General features: G+C 50.4%; 1 protein-coding gene across 8 annotated transcripts in view; it reads left to right on the top strand.

The window, feature by feature from the left end:
• Positions 1-21451, top strand: part of Ablim2 (actin binding LIM protein family member 2) — an 89988-nt gene that overhangs the window by 12837 nt on the left and 55700 nt on the right. For all 8 annotated transcript variants that reach the window (XM_035452979.1, XM_035452986.1, XM_035452981.1 and 5 more), the window contains exons 5-8: positions 1905-2031; positions 4392-4485; positions 16142-16229; positions 20228-20286. In XM_035452979.1, coding sequence (XP_035308870.1) covers positions 1905-2031; positions 4392-4485; positions 16142-16229; positions 20228-20286 — 368 coding nt within the window. The remainder of the gene's footprint in view (positions 1-1904; positions 2032-4391; positions 4486-16141; positions 16230-20227; positions 20287-21451) is intronic.

The following is a 21451-nucleotide window of genomic DNA, read 5'->3' on the forward strand; positions in this document are numbered from 1 at the left end:
GGCATCTATGTGGAGCTAGGCAGGAGACTTAGCATCTCTCCCAGTCCCATATGGCATACACAGAGATCTGGCCCCATTGGAGCCATTCGAAGGGTCTCCAGATCTTGTTACAAGTCCTCTGGGGACAAATCACCCCTGCCTGGGAGCCACTGGCATGGTGCTCACAAAATATGGCCCAGCACCACATAAAATGCTGCACAACTGAGTGTCTCTGTAATCCCAGCACTTGCTGGGTGGAGGCAGGAAGATCAAGTGTTCAACTACATAATGAGTTTGAATCAAACATGGACTATCCCGTGTCAAAAAGAAAAACCCCAAACTGTCTGTATAGAGCATGTGCAGACATCTTCCCTTGTCATTATTCCCAGTGAGTATAGTGTGATGACTGTTCATGCCATGTTTGGGTGCTCCAGGCAGCACTGGTCAAAGGAGCGTTAAACCTGTGGGAGGTGTGTACAGAAGTGCAAAGGCTGTGCCTCTTCTGAGACAAGACTTCAGTGTCCCGGGGGTCCTGGCTCCCAGCCCTTGAAACTAAGAGGCAGTTGTGCCCACCCAGGCTGCAAACAGCACATAATATACCTATATATAATCTAGGTGGTGGAGGATGCCTGCCTTTAATCACAGCACTGGGAAGGCAGAGGCAAGTGGATCTGAGTTTGAAGCCAGCCTGGTCTCAGAGTGAGTTCCAGGACAGCCAGGGCTGTTACACAGAGAAACCCTGTCTAAAAAAACCAAAAAGAAAAAAGATAATAATAAATAAAAAATAAAAATAACCACACATCCTTGCACAGGTGCATGCAAGAATGATGCACAAGTCCCCAGAGTTACCCCTGCATGCTCATCACACCCCTGACTGTTCCACTTTGCTGATAGCCTACACATCCATCAGTGAGTGACAAGGACCCTGGTGTGACAGTTTCCTGTGTGGAGGGACCAGCTGACTCAGCAAAGTAGGGCCAGGACCTCAGCAGCATGGAGCAAGGAGGGCACAGTGGAGGGAAGAGGCATCTCGGGAGGCTGGTCAGAGCCTCAGGCTAGGACACTACCACACAATGAAGAATGCTGGTCTCCATGGCAGGGGTGGAGGTGGGGTTCAGAGAGAGAAAGTAGAGACAAGCAGGGCAGGTGCAGAAGAAGCTGTCTGGGTCTGGGATAGGCCCCAGCTGACTAGGGGTCATAGTAGAGAGCAAAGGGGAGGAGAATCCCAAATGCAGGGGTCTCATAGCCAGAGGAAGAGCTGGGGATATGTGGATCAGAGAGAATCCCCAGGAGGGGGCTCCAATCAGGTGGCATGTGGAGCAGGGAGTGGAGGTGAAAGCTCGACTCAGCTCTTCAGGAGGTGAATCCAGGCAGGTGAGAAGCATGGCCAGGAGTAGGAGTGGCAAGAGGGGCTGGGGCCCTCCTCTCCGGGGAGGTCATGTCCCTCTGGTGAGATCCCATATTATGTGTAAGTTCAGCATTCTGCCTCCAGCAAAGGGTGGGAAGTTCCTGTACCAGGAACTGCCAGTGCACCTGATCAAGCAGGTCACCCCCAAACCCTGGCCAGCTCGGACCCAGCACACCCTGGTGTGAGGGTATGGTTTGTACCATGACAAATCCCATCTTTTAGAAGGCTGGTTTCATCTCCATCTTGATTTTCCCAGTTTCCAACTTAGGCTGCATAGTTTCAATGTTCCTCACACACAGATCAAGTCTCACCATGGGCTGCACAAAGGCTTCCTTTAACTGTGAGACATGGTCCTTTTAGCATGCCACTGTGTCTGTCTTTTTCCTTTTGGGCTGTCCTGGGTGATTCTTTGTGGCCTAATATTCTGAGGGGTTGAGTGCCCTGGTGGGGTTACTGAGCCCTGCAGTAGGAGGCCCCTGGGCCCACAGTGAAGGTGTCTGTTTGTTCTCTGTTTCAGGTTGTGGGGGCTGTGGCCTAGAAATCAAGAATGGCCAGGCCCTGGTGGCTTTGGACAAGCACTGGCACCTGGGCTGCTTCAAGTGCAAGACTTGTGGGAAACTCCTCAATGCAGAATACATCAGCAAGTGAGTGTGGCAGACAGAGCCAGCTCAGGAAGGCCTTGCCAGATGCTGCAGGTGGGGCAGGGGGTCCAATCCTGCTGGGTCAACTAGTTCTGCTCCTGGATAAAGAGCAAGGGCCAGGACTTGTTCTGGTCCCTGCAGCCTTCCTCTCCCTTGCCAGCTGTCCTGCTGAAGTAGATTGCAGTCTCCAGCTCTGACTTGTGGCTAGAAGCAGAGGAATGGAGCTCGTGGCTCTGACTTCATAAAACACCTGCCTCTCTGTTCCAGGATGATGCTACTTGCTTGGTGCCTGGACATTCCTGCACTGGATGCCCTGTAGAGCACTTAACGGCTGGTAGAGGCTAGCTGCAAGGACTCAGGCTGGCTGTTCCCATGGGAGCATGGGAGCCTATAAGAGCCTGCTCTGATCTGCATAGATGTACTTTGGGATATCCCCTACCCAGTGGCTCAGTGTTCCTCCAGCATGCAGTTAAGGGGGTGAGCCTGCCTGGGGGAGAAGACAGCATTTGCAACAGACTGTGGGATCATGGTTTGAGCTGGGATATATTTTAACTCAAGGATCAGGGAGGTGAGGCAAAAAAGTCCTCACAGTACAGGTGAAGTGAGCTGGGGGGTGATTGAAAGAGTGCCCACTAGCACAGGAATGTCCTCCTTCATGCTCTAAAATTTAAATTCGTGCATGGATTGATCAGGTGATAAAGGTCCCCTGGTAACATTGCATAGAGTGGAGTATGTGTGCAACACATGCGTGCACACATGCATGTACCTAAGTACACAAGCATGGACACACATGTACAGTGTGTGCACATACATGCACAGACACATACAAACATGCATGCACACAATCATGAACACACATATATTGTGTATATACGTGTACATACACACAAATGTCTGGGAGGACATGTACAGAGTCCCAGAGGACAATATGCTCGTGGTGGCACCCAGGTACACTCTGTCACCAGGGGACTGAATAGAGAGTACCAGGGACCTCTCGGTGTTCCTGATTATAATGCCATGTCCCCCATTGGTCACAAAATTAAACATTGTCTAAAGTGATGTCCCCAAGCCAAAGTGAGCTTCTACTCTGATGGATGAATCTGTGAAGCCTTATTAGCCCCCCAGCCTCCATCGCAGTCACACTGTGGGGAGTGGCTCAGTTGGACAGAGCCTGGTGTGCAGGACTCTGAAGAAAATGGTAGTGAGGCCCCCCATCAGGTGCCCCCCACACAGGGCGTTGGTGGCTCACCCACACCAACATGTTACTTAGCAGCCTCCAGAGCCATCCCAGAACTGAGGGGGAGATCACATTGATGTTGCCATGGAGATGGAATCTAAGAACTTCCTGGGTTTGCTGTAGATAATATGAGCTTATGGGGTCTCCAGGTCTGCATCCTCTCTCCTTCTGAGAGCTGAGATCAGTGGAGGACAGTCACAGAGGGGCACCCAGTCCTGGAGCGCTCGTCCTGGGGCCTAGTGAGGGTCCCGGTACTAAGGAAGGAGTATGGCACTCAGTCTAAAACCCAACAGCCCGAGTATACCTGCCTGTCATGGCTGTGGAAATCTAGTAGAGTCCACCCTCCTCTCACCTCCACACTAACTCCTGATGGTCTGTGGCCCATGGCTGAAGACAACCACAGCTAGCAACACCAATAGTCTAGGACACTGACAAGTGATTTCTTAAGCCAGACCCCAGCATCACCTCTTTTGAAGAACTCACTGTCATTTCTCCTGTTTTACTGTGGGAGGGGCTGAGTGTCAGTGATATTAAGTGACACACTTGGGACATGACATTTGAGTCCAAGACTGTTTGCATGTCTCCTCCCAGCAACTGTTTCCCATCTTAAGTGGGGATGAAAAAGGTCCCACCTGCAACCTCCATGCCTCTCTGAGCCTTCCCTTCCCTGAGCCTTCGCTCCCTGCCTTTGTGGCCCTTCATCTATTGATAGGCTCACAGTGCCAAGAAAAAAAGGATAGGTAAGTTGGGGGATATCCTATCTACACTGTCTTCCCATGACTCTGGGATGATGGCTAGGCCATTTAACACAGAACAGAGTTGGCTACTCTCCTGGACACAGCTTCTAGAGCAGCCTGCCTCTACACTGACTCCTGCTGCCACCAGCAGTGCTAGGTGTACAGCCACACTTGAAAACTCAGGTAGAAGGTAGGACTCACCCCTTCATATTTCTCATGTGGTGTCAAAGTGGGTGGTAAATGATTGCTAGGTGTCCAGGAATCATCTCTCGGAGTGGGAGAAAGTTACCCTGCCTCCATGTTGAGAGAAAGTTCTCTTGTGAGGTTTGTTGCATGTTGGGGACCAAATGGGTGACCCTATGCCCTCCTGACTGCCTGTCTCATTGCAGGGATGGGCTACCCTACTGTGAGGCTGACTATCACACCAAGTTCGGCATCCGCTGCGATGGCTGTGAGAAGTATATCACAGGCCGAGTGCTTGAGGTGAGAAGCCTGTGGCCAGTGCTTGCTGGCACTTTCTGAGAGCTGAGTCATCTCAGAAAGAACCCTGAATCTTCTAGTCCCTTCCCTGTGCCCAGAATCCTTAGCACACTCCAAACCTTTTCCTCTCCATACAGAGTTCACGTTGATGGCACCGCGCTGTTGTGTAATCTCTTGTGATCCCCTTCTTTTCCATAGCCCAACACTCATAGCTCACTCAGATGTAAGCGCATGTCAGCATGTGTCACACACCCACTCCCATGGGACCTGGGATGTGCTAGACTTGTCCTCTGGTTAGGCGGGGTATATTCTGATTTACTGTGGTAAATAAGACTACAGTGATCATCTTTTCCCAAGGCTCCATTCACGCTAGTAATCTCCATACTCTTCCTTCAGATGAGTCCATACAAACATGGATGCCAGGTCAAAACTGCAAATGCTTGCACAGTTGGTGGCAGGCACTGTGAATTGCATGCTTTTTGGTTAGAGTCTTCTGGCCCTCTCCCACCTCAGCCTTTGCCAACTTGGTAAGGCCTTGCCTTTCCCCAGCCCTGAGGCAGGCTGCTACTCTGTCTCTTTTTCATAAACATTGCTTGCCTGTGTACTGGGCTCTTCAAGTTGTTTGAGTGGGTTGAGCAGTAAGATCATGACTTTTGTCTTCTGTGGGTCCTGTGAGTCTTGTCCTGTGTGGAGAGCATAGCTGGTAGTCATACAGGCAAATCCTGGATTAGGACAAAAGATCAGCCTGTTCCATCCCACTGAAGCCTGCCTGGTCCCAACCGCATCTACCCCTGTCCTACTTGTCCCTCCCACCATCGCTAGAGTTTCACTCTGCCCAGGATCCTTCCCTGTTTCTCTCCCTGAACAAGAGTTCATCCTTGGTGGCTTTTGTTTTCATTATTTTTTGTTTTAACTTTTTTTTGAATCAGGGTCTCATGTAGCCCAAGGCTGGCCTTGAACTTCTTGCATAGTTGAGGCTGACCTTGAACTCCTGATTCTGTTTCCTCCTGCTCCAGAGTGTTATGCTCCCTGGGAACTTTTAAAACAGCTTAAACATGTCTTGTTGAAAAGAGCATGTGCCAGTATTAGCCCCTGGGATGGCAGTGACTATGACAACTGTGTGGTTTTGCTTCCCTAGACAGCCCACCTGGCCTTCCTGACTCTCAGTGCCCCTCCCCATAGCACACTGAAGCCTGTATTCTGCCCTCCCACAGAAGACTTCAAGCTTAAGAAAACAGGCCCGTGTTCCCTTGTGGACCTGGAGCTCCTGCCTCTCCCTTATACTTCGGCACCTGTGCACCTGGCTGACCACACAGCTGTCCCTCTTTCTTAGATGTGAAAAAGCCTCTAGATCTCAGCCAAGTGTGGGGAATCCCCCAGCAGAGCCTAATTTGGACAAAGGCTGCCCTAATTCTCCTGACCTCTGGCAGAGAGCAGACCTTGGGTGGCAAGTTGTGACCTTGTGGGCTGATGTGGGTGCATCTGGGATCTGTCTCTGCCATTACTGTTGCTACTAAAAGCACAGTTTGGGAACCTGGTCCACTTCATAGCAGAGTCCAGCAGACCCTCATCTAGAAAAGCTAGCCTATGTGGGCAGACTTGGCGCAGTTCTGAGACCTGGCCATGAGAGAGTTGGTGAGGTTTGAGCTGTGACATGTTCCATGCCCTATATCCCAGCTCTGAGTTGCCCCAGGATAATGCATGGGAGGGACATTCTTATGAGGCCATTGGTGTCCCTCATGCATGGTGAGAGCAAGGCAAGGACATGACCACATCTGCAGAGTGAGCATCCTTATTGTGTCTCTGAGCTAAGTGCAGAAGTAAGGACTAGGTTCTGTGAAGCACTGTTGGTGTACTCTGTCTGGACTGTGGGAAGGGGCTCTCCTGGCTAACAGGATCTGGACAGTCCTGGTTTTCCTCTACAGCCTGCAGTGGAGGAGAAAGGGCTTCCCAGGGAGTTGCATGCTTTTGGTTTTGCTTTTTCTGGGGGCGAGTGTGCTGCGGTGGTGGTGGTGGTGGTAGTTACTGGAGGTGGCACGGCTGAGTCGTTGTGCTCTGCACAGCTCTGAGCATCCTCCTGGCGGGTGTGAGGTGGGAGCTGCGTGCGGAGACAGCCAGCTCTGCAGAAGAGAGCAGCGCTGCAGTGGCACTGCCTGAAGCTGGGCCAGGCGGGCTGGCGCCCGGCTAGTGACACTGAGCTCTTGGGGAAGCTGCAGGAACAAGTGACTTACTGGAAGAAGGAACAAAAAAGGACAAGAGTACGGAGGCTGGCTGAGGGCGAGGGTGACACCCTCAGGGCATGCGGTCCAGGCTCGTGTGCTGAGAAGGGCTGGGGACAGACCTTGTGCAGGTAGGAAGCCTGGCAGAGCTGGCAGGAGCTGTGCTGAGCAGGTGGGTGGGCTGCTGGAGGTCCCTGCAGTCCCTCTTGCCCCTAAGACCATTTTCAGCCCCCAGCTGTCAGCTGTCTTCTCTGTGAGGCCCAAGTGGGAGCCTCCTGTGCTCCCCCACAACAGCCCCATTTGTGCTGTGACTGTATGAGGTAGGCACGGTGCCATCTTAAGCTCTTGGTGCCAGCAGTACTGCCTGGGAGATGTGTGTTCCTGGTGATGGTGGGTACTCCTCCCTCTTCTAGTCCTCTGTCATTCCTGCCGCTGACAGCAGTCCTGAGGAGCCTGCTCCACGGGGACCTATGGGGTTAAGGAGGGGCATTAGCAGAGATGGACAGTTGAGAGCAGAGGTAGTATGTGGGCGATGAGGCAGAGCTCACGCCTGGCTACAAGGTGGAGACCTGAGGTGGCTGAAGTTAACATGCAGAGAGCTGCAGTTTGCCAGAGGACTCGAGGCATGTCCTTAGGGAGTCTTTTGGAGCTGGGTATAGGAGAGAGATGTGGAAGGAGTGTGTGTCCCTGGTGATGCTCAGAGCCTAGTCATTAGCTAGCCATCCTATAAGCCCCATTTCTTCTTTCTGCAAAAGTGGGGGTGAGATGGTATGGGGGTGTAACTTGGCCCTACTCTCTCTTAACCCTGATGGCACCGTGGTTTGGGCCCCACTTTCAATGCAGTTTTATACCTATGGCTATCACCATGGTAACATGAAGCCCAGGTCCCTCTGGGACCACTAATTAATTCCTTCCTCACTTCTTCCCTCCCTCCATCCCTCTTTTCTTTCTTTCTCCATTCCTGGTATTAATTCCTACGGAACTCACTGTGTCTCACTCTGAGCTGGGGGTTGGCCCCACACAAATGAAGTATCCAGGTCCTTGCCATGAAGGATGAAGGGAACTTCTGCAGGAGAGAAGGCTGTCCAGGTTGCTCTGCCCTGAGTCAGGGACACACACACACACTTCTGTTTCCATACACCATCTCCTGTCATGATGGGATGTTACTTTCAACTGCCCACTTCTGTATTCCCATGGGCATTTTCCTTGCCACTCCATATGCATGTGCTCTTTAGTACTGGCAGAAAAAAAAACTGTTTTCAAATGGTTGGGAGCATTTGAAAGCTGAAGATAGCAATGAAGACAGGATCTCAAGCCCATAAAACCAGTGTGTTTATTTTTTAAAATGCATTCAAAAGGCTTATGTAAAATAAACAATAAAATCACTCCTGGTGAATGCTGACACATAAACTATTCAGTATTTAGAAATATTTTTGCATTTCACCTACACACACTCCTCACTCACATTCACACATACACACTCACATTTGCACACACACACATAGAGGCAACCCCCAGACTTACACATGGATACAATACCCAGAGACACACAGAAAAGCACAGACACACAGCATGCCACATGCAAGCACACAGACACATAGACATATATGTACACACCAACAACACAAATCGGCACACAAACACACATACAGATACAGGCACAAGTGTGTATGCCACTGTAGGCTAGGATCCTCAGTTGTTCCCTCATGTGTTTGGCCAGAACTTTCTGTCTCCAGGAAGATCTTATGATTGACTGTGGGCCTGTGTTCCCCCTCCAACCACCTTCCATGGGATGCATCCCTGGGTGGGCCTTAAGGATGGCTGTATGGGTAGAGGGCACAGATTCCCAAGATGACTTCCTAAGTGGAATTGATGGTGAGAATCAAGAGGGGAGGTGGATATAGGGTCACCCAGGGGGCCTAGTATGTCAGTAACAGATCCCAAGGAGTGAGGAGCTAGTGGGGTGGTAAGGGGGATGAGCACAGAGACACAGTCAGCATCTGGGCTGGGACTCCAGACCTCTGGGGCTTTGTTGGGCATGCACTAACTTGGTTCTTCTTTTGGGAGCAAGTGATTCCCACAAGGTCTCAGGTGGAAGAGCCCTGGGGACTCAGTGCAGCTGCATCCATGAGGTATTCCTGGGCTGCTTGGCACCTGCTCTGGGTCTTGATTCTTTGTCTTGTAAATTTCATTTCCTCATTGCACCATGGCAATTAGGACTTTTAACATCTGGATTCAGTCTTGGAGAGTCACAAGGAATTTGCAAATCAGGCATGATGGCACCCATCTGGAATTCCAGTATTCAGGGAGTGGAGGCAGGAGACTTGCAAGTTCAAGGCTACCCTGTGCTACGAAGTGAGGTTGTCTCTACAGACCAAAGGCTGGGATATAGCTCAGTGGGAGAGCAGTTGCCCTGCAAAGGCAAGACTCTTGAGTTCAAACCCAACATTGCAAAAATAAACAAGAATAAAGGTATCTATACCTTTGAGACTAGCCAAGAAATGCCCTGGTCTCCAAGCAGCCACCTGCCGAACCAGCTCTGCTTTCCATGGGGAAACCAAAGGAGAATCCAGGGGCAGTGGGAGGCATGTCCAGGTCCCCAGATAACTTGGTTCATCAGACCCTATGGTTGGGTCTGAGGAAGGAGTTACTGGCCTCAGGTATGTGATTCTAAGTTAGTAAGATCTGGATTAATGTTGGCCATGTGAGGAGTGGCCCTATGCTCCACCCTGCCAAGGAGAGGCATGAGGCTTCTACCCCACCTTAGTGCCACTGACCCTTTCTGTGGGACTGCTGGGGACTATCCTTGGAGTCCTGCCTACTGGCCTGGGCCTGCTGGGGCTGCAGGAGCTCTGTGCCTTTGTGAGCTACTCACATCTCCATTGCCAGCCTTGGTCTGTTTTGCTAAAGATGACAGTTACTTGTTGGAAGGCATAACAATTTTTCTAAAACCACACACTGCCAAAACCTTTTGGGCTCCTGATGCACTGTTCAAATCTGAGCCATCTTGAGCCCCAAGCAGGCAAGAGGTTAGGCCATCTGCCTGCTGGGATGCAGGGGTAGTGACATAGACATTCCGTGATGAAGCAACCTGCTCTTGATGTTTGGTCTTCCTGTGGGAAAATCCTGCTTGGATAGAAGGATGGAAGACCCCTTTCTGTAAGGGAAACACAGTGACAGTGGGCTGTGACAGCAGTAGCAAAGATACATAGCTTTGACTCTGTCACCCTCATTGGCCTCTTACAGTTTCTCTGTAGCAGCAGCAGTAGCAGTAGGGGAGGGAGGGAAAGAGAGGCATAGGGAGAAGGAGAGGGAGAAGAGAAGGAGGGGAAGGGGGATGGGGATGACATACCTGAGTGTCCTCACAAATCAAAGAGCTCTGTTGTCCTACTGCAGCCTAAATCAAGAGAGGCCCTCCATATTATAGTAGGGGACAGTGCTCCAAGACAGGTCATAAGGCTCAGGTCACATAAAGTAAGTAAAGGTCTTAGGCAGGAGTCATCACCCTGGATTTTGGGCTGACCTGGGATGGATTTGGTGACTTGAAGGCTCATCCCCTCATTGGCCCCACAGCCTAATGGTATCCTCTATGATTCCAGGGATACAGGCTTTCCATTCTATATCTCCATCACAGATAGATTGTTCTAGAACATAGAGCATCCTTGAAACGTGACTCAGCTATTGTCTGCCATGCTTTGCAGATGAGTGGCCCCGGCAATAATGAGAGCAGTTGTCTCTCCTAGCTGTGAGGCTGAAGATGACTGTCCCCATGCAATCAAGATGTGTGGTCATTGGGGGAGGGGTGCTGGGGCATTGGCTCACCTGTGGTTCTCACTTAGGTGTGGGGTTCTGTAGAGAGTCAGGCACCCACACAGAGCAGGTACTCTGTGACCACCTCCCCTTTACCATTACCTTGTAGCATCACCAACCAGGTCTAGGAACTGACCACATGGACAATGAGGGTACAGGGAACCCATGCTGTGAGTCCCAGACCCAGCAGGGGCTCAGCCACAGCCAGTCTGTATGACCCAAGGCTGTGACACATTCTTGGGAGTAGTGTCTGCTCCAGACTGGAAGCCTGCCACCCTGGCTAAAGCCCTGGCTCTGGCTCCCCTGAGCCTCAGGCTCTTCATCTGAGAAGTGGGTGTGCATGACAGTGCCCACACAGACAGTGGATATGAATGCATAGAAAGCTCTGAATGCATGGCTTGACACATGGCTGACAGTAACAGGAACACCACCAGCGACTGACATCTTCCAGATGCAGAGGAACCCAAACTGTAGTTAACCGCTGGGAATTCACTAAAACACACAAACTCCCAGGGCATCCCAGGCAGCCATTGTTCACTAGTCCCACAGCTTTACTATTCCCCCAAAGGAGCCCTCCACACAGGCAGGGTCACCTCTGGCCCCTGGCTGTCTCTTGCTTTGCCTGTTCTGGATGTTTCTGAGTCACACAGCTGACCTTACATGGCTGGCTCCTCCCCTTCAGTGTTCACAGGCTGTCCACACTGCAGGTCCACCACAGCTGTCCACCACCACCTCCTTTCTATAGCCATTCAGCATCCTTCAGACGGATGTACTACACTGCCTCCTTCACAGTGCACATGTGAGCTTAGGAGCCATTTGCCAGCACGTGCCATGCTGCTGTGAACTGAGCATAGGAGTCTTTGCTGTTTCTCAGACACCAAGGAGTAGACTTCTAGTTCGTATGATGAATGACACAATTCCCCACATGCTTCCCATGCTCTTGGTTGTTCTTGTACATGTACAGGTGTTGTGGTGGGTATGAGACTCCATGTCTGCATGGGTCAGAAGCTGGTTTGCAAGTCCCTGTGACAGTGACATGTGACACTGTCTTTTCTGCTCCATCATTTTCTTATCATCTTTGGAGAAATGCCTATCCAAGTTGTCCCACCCCTACCCCGTGGTGTATGTATACATGTGTGTAGAGGTGTGTGACTCTGTGCACCTGCATTCAGAGGCCAGAGGAAGGTGTTGGGTATTCTCCTTTATCCCTCTCCAGTGTATTCCTTGAAACAGTCTCTCTTCAAACTTGTTGGCCGACAAACCCCAGTCATCCTGTCCCTGCCCTGCCCTCCCTATTGCTAGGGTTAGAGGAGCACATGAAACCATGCTCAGCTTGTTACATGGGTATTGGCATCTGAACTCAGCTCCCTGTGGTTGCACAGCAAGCCCTCTTAAGCTGAGAGATCTCTCCAGCCCATTTCTTTTGTTTTTTAAAGACACACTTACTTGGTGTCATGATCAAACTAATGAATTTAACAATCAACTGAGTGAAAAAGGCCAAAGTTAAAACACTTTGTTGGAGACTGGGTGGTGGTGGCACACACCTTTAATCTTAGCACTTGGGAGGCAGAGGCAGGTAGATCTCTGTGAGTTTGAGGCCAGCCTGGTCTACAGAGCTAGGACAGTCAGGGCTACACAAAGAAACCCATTCTCAAAAACCAAACCAAACCAAACCAAACCAAACCAACCAACCAACCAAACAACCAAACAACCAGACAAACAACCAGACAAACAAATAAACCAGAAACAATTTGTTAGAGAGCTACATGCTTCCCCAGAACAGAAACCAAATAACCTGTTACACAGTCAGTCACAGGTACTGTCCTGAGTTCACAATCTGTTGTCACCTGTGGCTCCCTGTCACATCTCTGGCCTTCATGTCTACTAGGCTTTGTTTCCTAGCAGTGGTTAAAACCTTCTGCCCCCGCTGTAGCAATGCACTGATGGGGCCCATCATAGCCTCCTTGGTTTCATAGTTTGGCAAAGTGTTAAGAACTTCCACACCACAGAGACAAAGCTCCTGCCTTCAAATTCCTTCATGGATTCAAAATCTGAAGACTGATATTTGTGATTTCCAACCTCAATAGGTGTTGCCACCGACACAGTTGCTGCCACTACTATTACGAAATTCCTCTCTGTCCCCCATTGTTAAAGCTGTCATAGCCTCTCCTAACCATAGCCCCACCCATCACTACCATAGCCTCTGCCTTCTCCAGAGTAACCAGGATTGCCTCCCCCATAACCACTGTCATTACCAAACTCATTAGAGCCATCACCACTGCCACCATATCAGCCAACACTATGGTTACTGAAGTTTCCTCCATGACCAAGATTGTCATTGTCACCCAGCACTGGCCATCTCAAGTATGAACAGGGTTCACTTCTCAACTTTCTCGCTTCTCATTGTGGCAGCGACTCTCAGGGTGACATTTCTGAATGACAGACTTATCCACAGAGTTGTGGTCCTCAGAGGTGATGAGCAATGCTGCTTCTTCCCCTGCTGACTGTCACAATTCTGGCCATTTCACTTTCTCTAGCTGTGCAAAACAATCTCCAGGTGGCTTTCCTCAGTGGTGGGCTGGGTGATGGCTGACAGGTCAGTGGCAGAGGTGGCTGAGGTGTCTTTGGCTATGGTCATAGAAGGAAAGATCTTTCCCACGGTTAACTGTCACCTAGTCTTTAAGAAGTTTCTCTCAGTTGTCTCTGATCTCCCTGTTCTTAAATGCACATTGTGTGGCCTTACATTCATGGCTTCATCCACCTCCTGCCCAGTGGCAGCAAGTGTTCTCCATGGTTCCTCAGACATTCAGAGCTGGTTTAAAAGCCCTGCTCTCCAATAAGAGCTTGCTTCCATACCTGTCCAGGCTCTTTATGAACCTGATGTAGGCCTGACAGTAGGGGGATGAGAACTTTCAATAACACTTTCTCAGTCTCATCCACAGGCAAAAAGTGCTGCTCCTTTCTTATCTAGGTTCTGTCTTGTTGAATGGCAGAAGTTCTTTACATATTTTGGATGCCATGGGGATCCATGACTGAAAAGCTGTCCTCCCCTTCTTCAGCTTGTCTTCTGAGCCTCCTCCCATGCCCTTTGCTGAACAGGAGCTTTTGGTGGGTCTTGCCGAAGTTGGCTTGCTGATTGTCCCTCGGTTGCTTATGGTTTGGTTGTCCGATCTAAGTCTCCATCCAGGCTAACAAGGGCTTTCTTTGAGGTTTTTCTCTTGACAGTTGTGCTGTTTTAGATCTTGTAGTTAGGTCTTCTGTCTGTTTATGAAACTCTTGGACTTGGGTATGCACTGACATGCAAAGAGGAGTGAGTGGCCATGTGCACCTGGACACACTTCCACAAATCAGACACACTCATATAGCCACTACTCAAGCTAGGACCACAAACACACCCAGCCTCTGTGGACTTTTTCCTGTCTTCACAGGATAGTCACCACACTCTAACAATGTAGAGTCCCTCTCACTTGGACCCTGATAAACCTGGGTCCCCCTCCTCTGTGCTGGCTTCTCTTCCTTGCTGTTCAGACTGTTTGCATCTTTATGTTCATTGTTCAGGGCATGAGGGTTGAGGGAACATGTGACTATGTGATCTGGCCCTAGAGTTGAGGACTTTCACGTAGGGTTGGGAGCCCACAGGCCCAGGCTGAAATGTGTGCACTTGGGATCTGCTTGGCTTGTGTCCAAGTTCTGCCATCTGCCCACCCACCGAATGACCTTGCTCAAGTCCCCCTCCACCCATGCCTCTAATGACAGTGAAGGCTGTAATGCACCTACAGTGTATTATATAAAGGACTGCCACAGAACTGAACTTCTAGTATGTGTGGGACTGAGTAGTGTGTGAATGCAGTATGGCAAGTCACAGCGATGGCAACAACTGTTATGGGGGAAAATAGAGTCTGTTGTCTCTCTGTCTCTGTCTCTCTCACCCTCTCTCTCCAACATGTTTATATCTCTGTGTGTGCAATGCTTGAAGAGGACATAGGACAACATTGAGCTGTGAGTTGTAATTGTGAGCTATCTGACTTGGATTCTGGGAACCCAACTCAGGTCCTCTGAAAGATGGGCAAGCTCTCTTAACCACTGAGCCATCTCTTCAGCCCTGAACTTAGTGTCTCAGAAACTGTTTCCACCAGCGTTATATGTCCCTTTAAATTCACAAATGCATGCAGGGCTTGTTTACCTTGGGGTTGTCACAGACCTGCTGGGAGAACTTGGGAGTGGAGACAGATAAGAAGTTCACGAACTGGGGAACATCAATTCTGACATTCAGCTGACTTTTCTAAAAACACTGAGTGGTTTTCAACTGTTGGTCAGAACTCAAAACACAGTGCTCCCCTGCCTACTCACTGTGCTGTCTATTGTAATCACCAAAATGACCTGGACTCTTACCCTGTTGTTCAGGGTGGCACTGGATGTGACCACTGTACCCAGGCACCAGCCCTGCCAGCAAAGCTCAGTGTGTTCTGGGAGGAAGAAGGCTGGACCCTCACCAGGCAGTGAGAGATGGATCAGAAGACATGAGATTAGGGGAGATTTCTGTGAAGGAGGTGACTTGGGAGGGAGCAAGGCCATTTGGTGAGGCTGGGAGCTCCAGAGGAACCCAGGTGGCAGAGTTAACATGAACAGGGCCTGGACTGGGGTCAGCTACCATGGATGGGGTCTCTCCTCTCTACCTTGAGGATCCCTTGGCCCAAGACATGAGCATGGGTGGGTACTGAGTTGACAGCCAGGAGGAAAGTGGCAGAGCAGCCGGCAAGGCCCACATGGGAAAGATTTTAGATTCTCTTTTCCCATATGCAGGGGCCTTGGCCTAGTTTTTTCAAGGGAAAACAGGCAGAGGTAGGGAGTGAAGTAAGGTACTCTTAGCACCCCACCCCCACTTCTTATTCAGGAAGGTGCCTGTTAAGATTCCAGTTCAGAAGCGGGCGTGGAGCCTCTTCCCATTTTAGGATGCTGTGAGGCACAGGCTTCATCGTTCACATTTAGCTGCAGGCCCACCTGCTGCACCCTGGGAATGGAATTCACTGTTGAGGATGGTGGAATCAGCACCTTAGGACTGTTTTTTTTTTTTTTTTTGGCACCATGTAGAAGTAAGCCAGAGGCAAGAAATTACAATTAGTGTAATCTATTTATTGTTTTAGGATTAAAATTTATAATCTAATTTAATGGTTTTTAAAGAATTACTAAACTAGAAAGTGCCAATTGAGAGAACTGAGTACAGAGATACAAACAAAACAAAACAAAACAAAACAAAACAACCCAAAACTATCCTCCCTGTTGCCATCACCAGAGAAATGAAGTTGCCTACTCTCACCGTCCAATCCTTATTTCCACCTCTTGTCCCCCAGGACAAGCAGAGGTGAAGGGACCAGACCCTCCTTTTATACTGACCTGTCCACAGCCACACTCAGGAGTGCACTGCACATCTAGTCTCCCGAGATCAAGGATAAGGCGGGCAGAGCTAGGTCTCCCAGCCTTTGAACAGGCCCTGGATGCCCTGGGTGCTCCCTATTGAGCTTGTACAGATCTCTGCTCCCAGTAGCTGCTGGGCCTTTGATGTGCTCACGTCTGTGGCACAGTGGGTACCCACTGCAGTGGCAGCTCTTACCTCCTTTGTGTTTCCCCAGGCCGGGGAGAAGCACTACCACCCTTCGTGTGCGCTATGCGTCAGGTGCGGCCAGATGTTCTCAGAGGGCGAGGAGATGTACCTGCAAGGTAAGCATTTGGATATGCCTATTGCATACTGTGCCCAGGGGGTGGTTGTGAAATTGGTCCTAGTGCTGCTAAGAGCTGGCACTGTCACACATATAGACTATGATCCCGACTCAGCGGTATGGCTATTGAGGGTGTCAGTAAATCTGAGGGAGGGAGATCAGGTTGCCAAAGAGCAGGCTGTGAGGTCCCACCACTGCCCCTCAGGCCTCATTCCCACTCGAGGGCTCAAAGACTTTCAGTCATGCCCTACCTGAGCCTTGGCCTCTGGTGCCCCTGTCACACCACATCAAGACCAGATTTCCTTCCTGAAGTGTGGAAAAGAGCAGCCTTCATAACATTGGCAAAGGGAAATTGGGAGAAAGGAGCCTTCTAATGCATTCGCTGGAATCCCACCCACTGACCATTAAAACTCCTATTAACAGGGCCAGTGAGGTGACTCAATGGCTGGTGGCCCTTACTGCACAAATGTGATAGCCTGAGTTCCACCCCTGGAACCCATGTAAAGGTGGAAAGAGAGAACTGACTCTAGAAACTTGTCCTTTGATCTTCACACATGTGCCATGGTACACGCACCCCCACACAATACCAATAAAATAAAAATAAATCACAGTAATAGTGTCAAAATGGAAAATGACAGTGGCATAGCTTAGCCAACCTATGGCTATATGTCTCATTTTAGAATCATGCATTGTTTAATTCCCTAAAATAGGTTGAGTGGTCCACAGCCAAGCAGAGGACATGGCGGTGTAGACCTAATGAAGTCGCAGATGGCAGGAGTGGCAGAGATGTGATAGCATTGCCAGGTCCTGAGTCTGTATAGGAGACAGAGCAACTAACTGAAGGTGGCTACAGGTCACACAGGCTCTTAGGAGCTTGCCAGCCTAACAGGCCTGAGTGGGAGGTTATGCCTGTTCTCTTCCAGTTCTGTTTCTTAGAAAGCTGAAGAGGCAGCATGGTTTCATCTCAAAACTCTACTGGGAATGACATTATTTGGGTTCAGCTCTTCAGTTGGGCCTGGTGCAATAGCTTGGTTCTAAGTCACAACCTTAGCAACTGTCTTCATTGGACAGTATAGTAAAGGAGAGGGCTCCCTGGAACTCCTGGGGCTGGAAACCAAGCCAGGCTTCACTGTGTCTCTTTCTAGATGAGCCCTTTAGACAGGGTTCATGGATGCTATTACATTCTGATGGTAGCACTCAGTGCTCCCTCATTTCTTTCCTATTGGTTGAAAGCAGAGCCAGGGAGGCACTGGCCCTTGTAGAGGAGGAAACACTGTTTTCTCTTCACCCTTCTTAGATTAGTGGGGACCCCGTGATAGAAAGTAGGCAAAAGATAAAAGGGCAGAGAGAAGCATGTGAGTGAGTGTCCCTCATAGACACATAGGAGAGCCATGGTGACAGAGCATCTCCAGGGTGAATCTCAGAGGGCAGCTCTGATTTCTGGCTGACATAACACTTTCTTAGCCATGAGAAAAGAATGTTAGGAAGAAGTCAAATGAAGGAAGGAGACCTTGGGTGTGTGTGTGTGTGTGTGTGTGTGTGTGTGTGTGTGTGTGTGTGTGTGTGTGTGTGTGTGTTTCTATTGCAGATGCTAAGCACACCTCCCCAGTGATGGCACCCCTGGTGACTCAGTCACCCCATCTACCAGGTGAAGATGTAGGCTCATACACAGAGACCTCTATACAGACCTGAATTCCCCCTTTATAGTCTGTTGTATCATTCCTGTGTTTTCCATGTCCTCCCCAGGTAACCAGCTCAAAGTGATCTTTCTGCCACAGAAACAATGGGTGTCATGTGCTGCTGCCTGGTCACATGTTGGGGTAGCATGTTCTGACCCATTTGATCTCAAGAGAGAAACCAATCAAAAGCAGCATAGAGGAGGAAATGGTTAATGGCTCATGATTTCAGGTTGGGCCATTATTTAAGGCAGGAACTTAAAACAGCCAGTCTTACCACAGTCAAGATCAGAGAGAAACAAATGCATGCATGTTGACTGCTTGCTTAAAACTCAGTTAGCTACCTCTGCTCTTATGTGGCCCAGGGCACAAAACCAGGGAATGGTGTTGCCCGTGATGGACTGAATCATCTTACATCAATTAAAATTTAAGACAAACCTGATCTAGAGAGCTCCGCAAGTGAAACTCTTCTCAGATGAGTCTAGGATGTGTCAAGATGACAGTGAAAACTAACCAGCACATGCATCTAGGGTGGGGACTTACTGAAACTAGGGCAAGGCTCAGTCATCAGAGGTGAATGAGGAAATGTCACAAGACAGGAAGGGTGGCCAGACACCTGGAGGGAAGGATTCTCAGTGAGTTGACTTGCGTTATTCTGCCTCAAACTGGGCTAAGAAGGCCTAAAAACGGGGGAGCGGAGGTGAAGGACGGGGGGGGGGCAGAGGCCACGGCCTACTCTGAACTGGAGTTTAATTAAGGAACAAGGAACCTGTGTCTCCCACTTCCCACTGAGTGCTGGGGACAGATAGGTGAGGCAGGTCAACCCGCCCTCCAGAACAGCTAGCTAGAGGGAGCTAGTGTGAGGCCAAGCTATCCCAGATATACCAGCAGAAGGCTGGGAGTGCTGCTTGGAGGAGGTGTGGACAGGGCTTGTCTTGGCTGTGATGAAAGACTGGAGGCTTCAGGATGAATAGGTGAATAGGAAGGCAGAGCACCTGTCAGGAACCTACATTCAAGCTGAAGGTGACAGAGAATTGAGTCAGCCTGGTGAGCTAGTCCTTACCAACTGGATGCAGCAAGAGGAGAGAGCTCACACCTTAACCCCTGCCCAGGGCTAGCAGAACAGATAGAAGCAGGAGGCTTGAGAAGCTTGGCTTTATCCCAGAGCACGTGACCAAGGGACACTGGGATGAGTGGGCAGGGGCAAGGTCCAGCAATTGAGTGGGCATGATCAGTGGGCCAAGTGAGGATGGCCTTGTGTTGATATTTCATCTTTTTGGCAACTTATTCTTTCTCCTGGGGTCCTGGGGCAGCTGAGCAGGGCTAGGCAGCAGACAAAGCTGGTGGCAGCTGCATCTGTTGTGTTCTAATTACAGACTGATGCTGAGTAACCATAAAGAGGCATTCCAATCTGTGTGTCAGACAGGCCTCCCTTTTCTGAGGCAAGCCCTGGCTGGGGATGATGTCAGATGTGTCAGTCTCATCCCCACTGTCGCCTGTTGTTCCCAAGGCGAGGTCCTGAGAGTCAGGCCAGCCACTACAGCTGCCTTGTGGAAGGCCCTTTGCAGAGGCTCCACTGTAAATGTAAATGGAGCCCTTAAACAGAGGGCTGGCCAATGCCAGGCACAGCTCACTGGGATAGTGGCTTGGGGACACGTGCTCACACGAAGGTGTCCTCATCTCTGGACACAAAGATCCCTTTCATGAGTCTGGGATGATCCAACCATTGCAGTGGGACCTGCCAGGGCTTTCTGTGTACATGGAGTCCAGGCTGCATTCTCAGACATGGGTTTTCTACACTGCAATGAGAGTCTGATTAGGCTAATGACACTTATTTGTGCTCTCTGGTGAGCTAAAGCCTATGGCCAGGGCCTTATGTGGTACACCACCTTTCCTGGCCAACCATAGACCTTCCGTTTGACTCCTTACACCAACTCTCTATGAAGGTGGTGTCTGGCAGGTTGCCGATACTGTGACCAGAGCACTGGCAAGTGTGGGTGCTGTGACTTTCATGTTGTACTGGCCATGAGAACTTCTTTCCCACCCCTGTCTCTGTACTTGATGCTAGCTCTGAGAGCACCCCTCTGGCCACCCTAGGCTGGACTGTGCCCAGTCTCCCTGGAACCCATGCTGCTATCCACAGCTCTCCCCTTTCCCTCGTGTCTTTACCTCCATGAGCCAAGCTGCTAGACGCTAGATGCTCTGGTCTCAGTGTCACAGAGAGGTGTGGAGCCCATTTGAAGGGTATTGAACAGGTATTCATGTGTGGACACCACACCTAGAACTACTCTTTGACCACTTCCTCTTGGGAATCTGTCCACAGGCTCCTCCATCTGGCACCCGGCATGTCGACAAGCAGCCAGGTCTGAAGACAAGAGCAAGGTTGGTGAGATTTGTGGCTTCCTGGTGTGATCTCCACATGCAGGTTAGAGGGGGAGGTACAGGCCAGCCTACTCATGCTTCCCAGCCAGGCCTCAGAGGCATCACAGGACAGTCAGGCTCAGGGGACAGAGGGCCACAAGGTGGGGGAGCATATAGGTCAATGAGCCATTATGCAGCTCTAATGGTCCCCAAGGACACCAGATGGCCCAGCCCTGCTGACATCCTTGTCCAGTCAGTGAACACAGATGGCCATGACAGTTTGGGGGACCCCAAATAGTTCCTATGGCCATCAGAACATTTGTGGATCCAAATTGTGCCTGGGCTTGACAGTTCCCATACCCTCACTGAGAGCTAGCATGCCAGGCATAGGGCAAGTTGTTGAGGACAGAATTGTCAGAACACACAGCAAGTCCCAGTTCAGAACTTCTTGTCCCTGTGGAGATGGGCATGTCACCCTCCTGTATATGCAGGACAGGGCACATAGAGCACTGCCAACCAGGCAAGCTCCATGCTTGAGTTTTCACTGAGGCTCCGGCAGGGAGGAGTGTGATTCATTGAGCCCACAAGTTACGTCAACTGATCTGCTGCAACGGGAGGCTCTTGTCCTAGTGCACAGGTTGGCCTTCCTAACATGGCCACTATACCCTGAGATGATCAGGTGTGGCCAGCCCTCCCTGAACACAGCTGCTGCTGAGTTGAGATAAATACGGCTTCCCAGGAGCTGAGAGCAAAGGTCAACCTCTAGGAAGGGATGGGTTCTGAACCACACAGATTCCCTGCTGTGTGCCAGGCACCAGGATTATGACCTTGAAATGAAGAGAGAATAGCCACCCTGGATGGGAAGGAAGCACAGCATTTAGAGGGTGAGCTAGAGCCTGTGCAGAGCTCAAACCCAGGCACTGGGAGCTGCATGGGAGTGGTTTCCAGGGTGGTACCTCCTTTCTTGGGTAGTTAAGGTACAGAGCAGAAGGAGGAGGGGAAGAATGAAAAGTAGTGGGAGGAGGAGGAAGAAAAACATAGGAGGAGGAAGTGATGGAGGAGGAAGAGGAGGAAGTCTGGCTGAACAGAAACAGGAGACTATGCAGGCAACAGGGAGGAGCACTGAGGTCAGGGAGGCAGTGCAGGGCGCTGTCCAGGATCCTCTCAGCAGCCCTGCCTTTGGCTG

This window comes from Cricetulus griseus (assembly GCF_003668045.3).
Source record: "Cricetulus griseus strain 17A/GY chromosome 1 unlocalized genomic scaffold, alternate assembly CriGri-PICRH-1.0 chr1_1, whole genome shotgun sequence".
Lineage (NCBI taxonomy): Eukaryota > Metazoa > Chordata > Mammalia > Rodentia > Cricetidae > Cricetulus > Cricetulus griseus.